The 12,223-nt window shown below is 42.8% G+C and overlaps 1 protein-coding gene across 1 annotated transcript in view; it reads right to left on the reverse strand. All coding sequences in view use genetic code 11, as the record gives it.

Moving 5' to 3' along the window:
- EGR_02059 (DEP domain-containing protein 5) overlaps positions 1-12,223 on the reverse strand; it is a gene marked incomplete at both ends in the record, with an annotated part of 44,452 nt that overhangs the window by 15,400 nt on the left and 16,829 nt on the right. Inside the window, 4 exons of the mRNA XM_024491308.1 lie at positions 2,429-2,752; positions 3,762-3,852; positions 5,282-5,473; positions 11,898-12,183. Of these exons, the coding sequence (XP_024354161.1) occupies positions 2,429-2,752; positions 3,762-3,852; positions 5,282-5,473; positions 11,898-12,183 (893 nt within the window). The remainder of the gene's footprint in view (positions 1-2,428; positions 2,753-3,761; positions 3,853-5,281; positions 5,474-11,897; positions 12,184-12,223) is intronic.

Below are 12,223 nucleotides of genomic sequence, written 5' to 3' on the forward strand. Positions count from 1 at the left end.
GCATACGTGACGCCAACACTTTACACAAATTTAGCGTACTTAGTGAAAAGTAAATGAAAAATAAGGGGAAACAAAGTGAAAACAGTTGGTGCCATAGCGGAACAACAAACTGGGTGGGGCGTTGTGGTTTATGTCCCGTAGACAGCGCCTGGAAGCAAACGCTTTGTTACTCAAATACACGCCGCTGTGTGCAAAAAAGTGGCCGAGATAAGTTATGCTGCAGTCCAGATAAATGAACCACCGTGATTCAGACGCCTGCAGAGATCAAAGGAACTGTGACCAATGCCATGTGCAAAACCACCGCGTCCATGTGACCTTGTTTGACTAATGGTGCACGATGATACGTATCGCGTTGATAAACATTGAGAGCAAACGTTCACCGTTTGCAAGACTGACTCGTACAGGACACGCGTGGTCCAAAGTCTTACCGGCGTTTTTATTCCCTGCCCCAGCTCTACAATAACGCAAGTTTTTCGAGTTTAACACAGTATTTCAGAAAAGAGGTGCCAAGCCCCAGCAAGAATAGATCTTCTGCAGCAAAAATTTTTTCAGCATCATCAAGGCCAAATTCCCACCGTCGGTGAAGGCTTTTGATGTTTTCAAGTAATGGGAGCTAATGTGATGCTTCACCTACTTTTCGAGGCCTTGAGATTAATATAGTGATCTACAGGCAGACATCGGAGAACTGCCAAACCCTGGATCAAGAGAGCTATTCAGAAGAGATCTTGCATGTCTCGACATGACTGCCCCTCTTGCACAGTCTGCAAGATCTACAATAAATGACCGGAAGTTCTCGTGGTTACATAACCTCTAGTTCTCTTGATTTTAGTTCCTTAAACTACAATGTTTGTGACGCCGTTGGGAAAGCCACCAGTACGTATTCGCAAAGTACCAAGCACGCACTGATGACTGGGAGTAGGGACATTATGGCCAACGTGAATAATGCGTGAATTTGTTGATTCAGAAGCGAGGTTTCTGAATCATCGAGTGGCACTTTAAGGACTCAAAGTAATATCTACTTCCATTTCCAACGATGTTCTACTGTCAAACAGTTTTTTAAAAATGTAATCAGCGGTAATTCACGAGGGAGGTATATTTCCGTTAGTCCGTCTCGGGACCGTAAATTCTCCCAAAACTAACCAAAAAACCAGGTTCTTTTTGAAATAATTTAGGGATACAATCGGTTATCAGAAGGATCTCGTCGACTTACGGCATTTGTCAAATAAAGTAATTTTGTATATAATTAAATTTTTCATCAATTAAGCAATCATTCATAGAAAGGACATTTGCCAAATTCGCCGCAACAGTGATTTGACACTATGATACTTTGCGGGGTACAGGTAGATCGCATTCAAACACTGGGTCTGATTACCCAAGCGCAGTGGATAGTAAACTTACCACATTAATCCAGATGGTTTAGGTGGAGAGACCAATACTTGCGGCTTTAGACAGGAGGCGGGCAAGGTCATGTCAACAAAGGGGTCACCGGACCGTCAGCTTACCCATCCCGACCCTGGTCAAGTTGATAAGGTCAGACTACATGTGCAGTGCAGCCTGTATAGTAATAAGGCAGAGAAACGATTGCTTATAACCGAAATGACTTTCGAGTCTTCGACACCTCCACAGTCTCTCGAAAGGCGTTTAACCTGAGCAACGTTGAAGGCAAACCGACACTCCTTCACTCCGCTCCATATAGTAACAGGTCTGCCAACCGCGTCCATGCATGGACATTCAACAAGTTCTACCCCAACTGAAACAATGGTGTCAGATCTCAACGCCTGCATATTTTCTCCTCCCTACAGAAGGCCTCAAATACACTACGGTGCGCCATAGTGTTGGGACACCCAGCCATTCACTAGTAAGACATTTGAATAGATTCATCATGTACAAAAGAAAGGTGGCCATAAGAATGTCTGCATGCCAGTAACCACCGTAGCTATGGTGGCTACCAGCCCATTGCCCATTACTTACTGCACACAACATAGCAGTCATCCAGCCCCGTGAACATTCACTCAGGGTGCAGAATCCCTGTCGCACCCCTGACAAATCACTGCTAAATGCATAATTTACTTTTCGTATGACGAAATTGCACAACATACGATGGCTGCCTCGTGTGAACGCAACACACAGAAATGACGAAATGAATCAAGCTGGACGTCCTAAAGTGGTCCAGTAGTCGTGCAGGCAAATCTTTCTACTATCAAGTTGTTTTTTTTTCTCATTTATGGATTGGATGCTGATATAAGTGCGCAAATGCAAAGGGATTACATGGAGAAATAAACCCAATTTTTTGACATTGGAATTTATTCTATCAATTCTCAACTTCAGGAATAATAATTTTAATAAAGCATGATTTTACTTTTTAAGTACATCAAACTGTAATACTCCAAAGTGCTAGGTGTCTGAGCGTGAAATATCATGCACTGACGCGCACAAATGATGATTCTTCGTCATCATCTTCTTTGATACCGATAGCGCTAAAACTCGAAATTCTGCTCTGGTTTAACACGTCTACTACCAGCGTCACGTACATATAACATGCGTGATAAGTGGTGGCACCAAGTTCTGTGCCGGAAACAGTTTGATTGAGTCTAACACCATGAAATAGATGTAGAACGTCCCTAGTGTGAGGCGGAGGACAAATACCACTTTCCGTTTTCGAGGAGGCCGATCCAAAAAAGCCATGTGGACTGGACCGTGGTGGTCGATCTGCCTCGGAGACTTTGGTGGCACACTCAAGGTTTAATTCTTTCTTAAAACGTCAATCTTGTGTGCATAGTTGAAAATCGTTTGTTTGAAACTCTCCCCTTTCTCATACAACTAAAACGTCAGCATCTGGCAGAGCTAGATTCGATCACCTGTGGGGCGCGGATATCGAAAGGCTCTTGGTTGGTGGGGGCCTTAGCAAAGACTAGGTAAGAACTCTCATCACATTCTTTTCAGAATGTCTTTAATCAGTTGAAAAAAGAACGAGCTGGAGGGCTTCAAAGTGATTTAGATTTTCATGGGTTCAGCAAAACTACAAATCCGGCAAATTAACAGGAGCTAATACGATGAAAACTACCGAAGGTGCAAGACTACAGTGGACTGGTACTGATTTTGTGCAAGAAATCACGGAGGAAATATTTCTTCAGCAGGATAAGAATCCGTCTCTAGTGGTTGCAACAATGTTGCGATCCTACGCAAGGGTAAATGTGTACGCGCCCCTTCTCATGTGAATTCTTGGGTTTGTAAAGTAGTGCTAAGTTTACTGTGTGCGATATATGCTTACACCTTCCAAGCAAAACATGTAATTTCGTAAAAATGATTTATTGCATTATCCTTGGTGATATTTTTGGTCTGGGAGAAATCTTCCAATCACTTTTGTCTCAAAAAACCCAACATACTTTGTACACGCCGCTTTTTTCCAAATGTAGTTATCATGTGAAAACGGGATCAGATGCAGTAAGATTATAAGGAGCTAATCTTGAAATGCGCTGGTAAATAAGTACTAGTATGCATTTAATTTGGCTTTTTTTCAACAAACCAAACAAAATGACCCCTCTTAAGAGTTAAAAGGAAGGAAAATCAAAGCACAATCAAGGGTAGAAGAAACGATTGCGGAATAAGGGTGATTTCTAGCCAAAAGATTTGCTTCATCACACATGGAGCCACGAATTATCAATAGACATTTCACTATGATCCATTATCAATGGCAAAGTGGACGACAAATGCGACCACAAGGAGAGGAGGAAATTTAAGAAGCAACTTCAAGGTCATACCTGGGCAACCCGTTGAGAGACAAGCTCCTCGAGAACCTGCTGACCAGAGAGCGGATGACGCGAGTACGCCAGTCCCGGAAAGGCCTTGGTGCTGGGCAGAAAAAAGAAGCGGATGGAAGAAAGATTCTGGACACGAAACCCGACCATGTCACCCATTATTCTAGTTTAGCCTAATGATAAATTGAAATTTGGATGCGAATGCCTTGCTGTGCTGGGAGGGAATTGAGGTGCCACATTGATGGCAGCGAGGTGGGGCGAAACAAACACCTTTTTCCTTGTAAAAAATGCGACCGCCTTTCATCAATGCTTTAACAAACATGTTTAAATGAAGTGTCACAAAAGACAGCCATCCACTGTGGATGGCTAAATGTGTTGAGACTCGCAGCCGAAGAACCTAGAGAAAATCGAGTCAACTTGTGGATGACAAATCTATTTGAGTTTGGCGACATGAAAAAGAACGAAGCCAGCCTAAACTACTCCAATAAAAACAGAAGGAAATCTGAAGAATAACTCCAGAAAGCAACAAACACGTTCGTTATTTAGGCAAATGTTTATTTGGAAAGCGATTAGCACTCGAACTGAGCCCACTGTAGACCATCCCCCAAGCCCAAGCAACCCCTCATGGATAAGTCTCTTTTATTCGTCAATGGAGAATGTGATAGAAGAAAACGAGTGTTTTAAAGTGTAACAACATCCATTCAACTACCTTGTTCCCTTGACGTCAACCAGATAAATGTAAATTACTTTAGGAGGGGGGGGGGTGGGGAGGGAGGGTGAAGGGGAGAAGATGGGCTAAATTGTGTTGTAAAGCGCGTGGAATTGAAGTGAGGAGTTGGGAGGCCGTTTTAAAGATCAATGCTGTGGAAAATGTTCCATTAAGACAACGAATTTGCTTTGGCGATGAGGTGCTCGAACGAGCAACCACTGGGTCCAGTGGTTGCAAAATCTTTTGCATAAATGCAACCATCGTTGCGTAATTTGTACACTAAGACCAACTACTGATTTCACTGAATGTACTACATTTTTGGAACTCAAAAGGCTTCCACCGTGATTTAAAGCCATCATTCTTTTAATTCCAGTTCGTCTAACAATTGTTTTCCGACCGAAACAGAAGAGTAATTACCAATCCTGAGAGTGTCAAGGAAAGGAACTTCATGATAGCCTCTTTACCCCCCATAATTTAACCTTTGCTGTTATAGTGTGCAGTTTCATTTCTGTTACCTGCATCGCCAATTCTTTAGCCCTACCATACGGCAATAAAAAATACACTTAGACTTTTTTGGTAGTAACCTGAGGAATGCCTTTATGACAAGCCGCAGCCCTTCTAGCTCCACAGCCCCTGTGCACCATAGACGTCCAAGTTACATAACCGTTGCAGTCTACTAGAAATCGTCACCGTAAACACTTCCAAAGTATGCCGATTCTGCCTCACATTTTAAAAGTGCCGCAACTCTAAGATGATGCGAATTTTTGGCCCACTGTGGGCTCCTTTCCCACGCAGGGGCACATGAATCACCCACTCTCTCTCCTGCATGCCGCCAGAGCCTCCAACGGAAAGACATGTGGACAGACTCCCGAGGTGACCAGGAATGGTCACGCAAGGCGAAAGCGCCCAGAGAGTAACCTCCACCACAGGGGATGACCAAGCTAGACCATGGGTAGGCGGGGAGAGAGCAATAAGCAGCTCCACAAATTCATCACCATTGATGTTGCTGCAGTTGTCGACAGCGGAGAAATGTGTAAACGAATGGGGAAGAAGGGGGTGTAATTAATCATAAAGCCCCTTAACAGTCTTAAAAACATGAGGTAGATTGTGCTTTGGGTGAGGAGACCAGACAGGGATGTACCATCGCGAAGCTTGGTCATTTAACACAGATGTAAAGATTAGAGCTGTGCAATTTTGGGGTGAGCTTTGAAAAACCAGGCGTCTTAATTTTTATGCCAAGAATTAATGTGTTTACGAGAGGATCAAAATAAACACATCGTGGGGACAAAAGGAGGCACAGCATTTGTGCATCTGACTCATTTCACTAATAACTCCCACCTGTTCTTAGAAATGCTTATACGAAGCGAAGTGAGTTATGTATCGAAAAAAAAATAAATTACTTGAATGAATAAAGACAACTTCTAATGCGTGATGATCACCCACCACTTCAAATTAGTAAGGGCTCAGGAGTGTGTGTGTGAGTGGCGCGCATTTATGACAATCATGATAGGCTTTGAAAAGAGAGAAAGGTGAGCTGCTTTGAACCAACGTATCATTTCTGCTCAATGGCGGCTAGGAATTCAATTGCACATCTGCTGAAGATTCCTTAAATTAGCCATGAATTCGACTGTTTTTTTTCTCTAAGATTATGCGTATTGCAGCAAGCCAGTAGGGGTTTCCACAACTTTTGAGTTCATACGATCGCCCACGAGCAACAAGGGTGGTGTTTTGAAGTGTTACGCCGTGTTACCTTATCCTGTAAAAGTCAGACTTGGACTTTTACTCAAATGATTGACTAGTTTCAACTGCTTCTCAAGAAGAGATTTGTTGAACAAATAGCCGCAGGTCATTCCACACCAGCACAAATAGAGGGTCCCCTTCAACGCTATGGATCAGCACAACACTGAATGGTAATCCGTTACAAGCCGCAAGCTTATCAAAACCATCTATAGGGGTGCTTTCTGTAACCATGCCTCTCCCTAAGTGCCATACAAGAATTTCAACGAGGAGTTCATAAATGCTCGAAATTAAACTTAGTTCATAAGGCGAAAAAGCCAAAAACACATCCACCAGGTTTAAGCTGTTAGGAAAATAGTCAAGAGCACAACAAAGAGACCTGTATCGACGGAGTGATGGATGGAAATCTATGCTTGATAAGGCATGCGTAGAAACATGGGCACACCTCACCAATTGTACAATGTGGTTGCAGTCAGCTGTACCGAAACCCCAACGACCTTTTTGGGTACCTGACCCATCGAATGACATTACCCTAATAATTAGCAGTCTAGACTTTGCCGCCGTGTTCAGGGCAGCATACACTTAAAACTTAATTCACTACAAAAATGCGGCAAGTTTAATTTGAATCACAAAAAAGTCGCCAGTTTATTTAATTACAGGCGTAAAACTCCTAAATGACAAAGGATTTAAAAGAGTGAGCATAAAACAAAGGGAATATCAAATTTCCTCAAAAGGGGTGAAGAATGGCCAGATAAAAAATATAAAGGCGAGCTTAAAAGCACCTAATTTGTTTTCAATTCTCAAACTCTAATCGACTGCAGGGATTGAGAAGTATACCAATCAAGTTCTAGTTGATGAAGAATAGACAAAAAGTGGACTCTGATACAACGTCAACAGCTTTCACGTCAATTTTGATTGTATTCTTCCAACCATCAGCATGCTATACCTCTAAAGGCATTTCAACAGGTTAATCAGCTGGTGATAGCATGTCAAAACATTCTCACTTATATTTCACCATTAATAGGACAATCCGGATGCACAAAGAATTTACGGGTACACTACATTGCATAGGGTACTACCTCGTTTTACCGAGGTGGTGAGGCCAATACTGAAGGTGGTGCGTAATCAAATAATCCATTCAAAGCCGACTTGGAGGTGGCAGGACAATGCGATATGCCAAACATCTCTTAGCTGTAACGGCGAATATGACTTACTTTAATGGTGCATCGGGAGAAACCTGCGACTAAAAGCACCACCTATGGACAACTAAATCTGTGGATGCCAAGGAAAAACAAAGTCAATTGGTCGGCAACCACTCGAATGTTAAGCTCTGCATTCTGATCTGTAGTGAAACAATACGACTCTACCCTGAAAAAGCCGGCATTCCAATGAAAATTCTGCTCGAGGTACCTATGTAAAATAAAGGAATCAGATCTAGCGCCTTTCAGTGTTACAAGAAGCTCAAGGGAAGTCAGGTGAACATTGCAACAAGGCAGTTCATACTAACTGCGCATTCAATCCTGCAGTACTTTTCCGTGTCTATACCTTCCAAAGTAAAAAAGCCATTCAGGCTATCGTGTTTACTGTCCTCATTCCGGTCTTGTAGTACTCACAACACGTACCGCCCATGCCTTCAAACTTCTAGGCCTTTCAACATCATCGCAGCTAAATTTTATTCGCAAATTCTGCCTTCTAAAAATAGATCAAAATAGAGATGATTAGCGCTTTGAAATGCAATTCGATAATTGGGCGCTGGACGCGAAAGGAAATTAAGGGGATGGCCCGAATGGAATGGTTAAACCAACTGGCGTCTCTTCACAGGTTTCCGTAGTTGTTGGATAAAAAACGGGTCTAGTTACATTTCTACAGGAGGGATAAAATCATTTGATGGCAAAAAATGGCCTAGTCGACGTGTTTTATGCATTGACGATGAAACATGGTCATGGCAACGCTGGGAACAGCAAATGTTGCTATTCAACGTTGCGACATCGAGCCCAAACCAAAGAGAGCGCGTATTCCGCCTTAAATTATTCGCGAAGTCGAGTTGAAAATACTTCTCTGAGCAATATGACTCTATAATGGGAGGGGATATCTACGCATGAGATCCGTTCCAGGAGGATAATACTTGTTACCAGCCTGCGAAGGATGCGAAGATTGCTGATGGACCCTCTTTCCCCGTTTCCAATACACCCAGAGCGATTGGCAACTTGCATTTCCGGCAAGAAGCTGGTGATTTAGAAGGTAGCCAAAGAAAGTAGTGAAACTGTGCTGACGCATGTTCGCTGCAGAAAACGAGTATTTTAATGTGTAACAACATCCATTCAACTACCTTGTTCCCTTGACGTCAACCAGATAAACGTAAATTACTTTAGGAGGGGGGGGGTGGGGAGGGAGGGTGACGGGGAGAAGATGGGCTAAATTGTTTTGTAAAGCGCGTGGAATTGAAGTGAGGAGTTGGGAGGCCGTTTTAAAGATCAATGCTGTGGAAAATGTTCCATTAAGACAACGAATTTGCTTTGGCGATGAGGTGCTCGAACGAGCAACCACTGGGTCCAGTGGTTGCGAAATCTTTTGCATAAATGCAACCATCGTTGCGTAATTTGTACACTAAGACCAACCACTGATTTCACAAGGGTGCAGAAAGATATTCCACATAGTACACATTTCAGAGTCATCAAGTTCGTTTCACACAGGAAAGACGCTTCTGACAGACTCATGCGATAAGGTTAACAGCAGGCAATGCTTGGTTTAGAAAGGCTGGAAAAAAGACGATTCTCCACTTGATCCAAGTCAGAAATGGAGATCGTTTCCAGAGTGCATGGGTTGTCACAAGTCTTTTGCTTGACCAGCGCCTTAAACTGCACACAGATTCGGAAAAAGGGATGACGGTTCTTGCTCTCAACTCTTCATTTTTGTTTACCATTAAAGGCGTCTAGGTGCTTCGCAGTTCCCTTACTTAAATTTAAAGCCTATTTAATTGTGCAAGCGAACTAAATGGCCTCATCACCTGGTACCGGAGATAGGCGTGGGTACGGATAAGAACCATTTTAGACGACACAAACCACTCAAAGCGCATGAATTGTACCAAAAAGATAGCTGTTTCAGTTGCAGACTTAGCAGCATCACTTTGTCAGCATGGCTTTTGCTTCATTGCATTCCCATCGACAGTTCATTAGCTCTTCTGTATCTTTTTTAAAAAGTCCCATTCAGACCCATTAATTTTACAACGTCTTCAGAGCTACCTCCAGGACAAGGAAATTAATTGGTTTTGCGAGACCCGTTTTAATTACAAATGAGCTTACCAAATAACAAGTGGCGTGTTTTAGAGGAGTTGCCCGAATGCCACAGGTGGCGGCGCTGTAATACGCTCGAAATCCCTACCTCTTGCAAGGAATGTAACAATTTTCCTTAGTGTCTCAAAAGGGCTTGGATATAAACAAACAGACCGCGCATAACTAGACAACGGTGTGATGGAAAGGCATCAACTTTCCACCAATGTGCTTCAAAACACCCAAACGGCCCTGAGAGATTCCATTTCGTTAGATTTTAGTTTGATTTGAAACAGGCGTTTGATGATAAGCTAAGCTTAATAAAGCAGATTTGACAACAAGGCGGATGTTCCAGTTCTTACCACTTCCCGCTGGGATCATCAATCACATCTTTGTGGGAGATTACCATGGCTGGGCTCCCACATCAAAAAAACACTGTTTAGGTTAATGCTTTGGGGGGTTTTGACACATGAAGATAGCCTTATTACCTATCAAAAATAAGATTCGGAGCCTGATTCTTGAGACCCACCATCCCATCAAAGGGATTTATTTGAATCATCACCACAGAGAGGCGGCTCCACCTGGCGAGATCGACTGAGAGGTCTTATTAACCTTATCATAATCAAAGGCACACAGCTGCCGGCAAAAGTTCACGACCTTGTGAACTGACTTAATGAAACACTGAAATATGACCTCATAAGGGACACATCTGGCATTGCTACTGCCTGGGATTACTTTTCTATGAATTCAAGTCGACAACTAATGGAATAGTCATTTTCTGTAATAAATACCCGTTTACGGAGAGGGCTGATACTTTTGGCCGAGTTTTCAGAAAATGATTCCATTTTGTCCGTAAGATCAGATCGATAAGGAATCCGGCTTCGAAAACTGCCCCATGGGGTTTAACAAATTGACCGGTAAGGGGTAGTGAAACGCCCTCTTGCAGCAACCAGATTAGTAGAATGGTACCTCAACCATTGTTAAGCCATTCAACCCTAGTGGGAAGCGTTCAGGAGCTAGATTCACGGAACTGGACTCAGACTGCATTATCAAAAGGCCATACAGATTTATTATTCAACATATGAGGAGCATGTATGGTCATTACCGGATAGGTATGGAGTTTCCCGAAAAATTGCAGAAACTCTTTTAGAATAGTTTTCCCATTTTTATACTCTTTTTCTCAAATCAAATGAACTGGCCTTAAGCGGTAGATAACACCTATTTTTGACGGCTCTGTTCTAGCATTCAGTATTCGGAAAATCAAAAATCCCCTTCCCCCTGATTCAGTCAAAACTAGTACTAGAATTAGATATTCCCAGGGAAGTTTGAAATGGAGATGCTTTTGACATTACAAATTAGCATGTCAGTGAGTTCATTTCTCATGCCACTTAATTAGCACTGCTGACAAATCCTGCCCAAAGACCATTTGGAATTTGGACAGTGGTTAACACTACGCAAATGGTGAAATGCACGGGTTATGTGATGCAAGCGTAAATAGTGTAAAGTGGAGTCTTAAGAGAGCAAACATCCAACAGTCATCTAATGCTACATTCCAAAAGCTTGCCTTAAAAAATCTCAGGAAGATTCTGTGTAGTTAGTCATCGAAAACGTGAAAATTGTAAATAATGTGAGGAAGAACCAAAAGTTCTTATTCTGTAAATGCTGCGGTGAATAATAATAAGATTCTCCAAGTTCCTTGCCTTTAGGATGATTAGCCAGTTCTTGACCGCTTGGTCCTAAACATTCCCCTCAATGATAATATTGAAGTGGTTCCGCTAAGCATCTGTAATCACTTATCCAGTTGGTCAGCTACCACGAAACAGACAATAACAACAACTTCTCGGTCAATCTTCCGAGTAGGTACTGGCAATTGCCAAAAATAACTTGCTTCTCTCAAAAAGGTAAACTTTCCTCAATGAGGGAGACTTCAGTTTGTTTAAGGAAGCAAAACCAGTGCCAACTCTCCAATCTTACGCATTTTTAGGATTATACCAACATCCTAGTACACCGTGGCATGCAGTTCGCGACCCCTGCCCTCACTTTCAGAGTTAAAAACGCAGACCATCAAGAAATGGTTAGTCAGTGTCAAGTGCTGTCTATTGGCCCGACTTCTCCGGATAAACGACTACCTAAAAACAGATTAAAGCTGTCGTCTAGTAGAGGCTGATGCTAATTTTTTATCCGATTGCCAAGCTGAAGAGGGTGATTTCTCGGAGCTCATCCATCTACTTCATTAGAAAGCGGAAGAAATTCATTGATTTACCTTCCATATTTTTGATAGTCTGGTATTATTGGGGCTAAATTCACTGAGGCTAGTTTATTGGCAACTTGGCCACTTTAGATTAAAATCGTCCATCCTGATTAGACTTTTAGTGAACGGTAGCTGACGCTATTTTGCCCCCTGTACCAATGCTAACGACGTACACTATGACTTCCACGTCGCGGAAAGTGGAGACTTCAGGAAGATAAGATGTGACCACGAAGAGCCACACCTTGGGGCTCTCGTAACAGCCGGAGTGATAAAGGGGAAGTATGTCATCAAACGGTAATGACATGTAGGGAAAGCAGTGCTGACACCTCGTGACACAACGCAGAGGGAAGGATACGAGCGTGATTGTAGCGCCCATGAAACGCGCCATATTCGGCAATGCTGTGTCACGCTTCGGTGGTGGCGGGATTTCGCGCACAACAGGCGATGCGTAAAAAGTAACTATGGCCACAAAATATCTTAACAAGACGGTGGGGGGGGG

Source organism: Echinococcus granulosus (assembly GCF_000524195.1).
Source record: "Echinococcus granulosus chromosome Unknown EG_S00009, whole genome shotgun sequence".
Lineage (NCBI taxonomy): Eukaryota > Metazoa > Platyhelminthes > Cestoda > Cyclophyllidea > Taeniidae > Echinococcus > Echinococcus granulosus.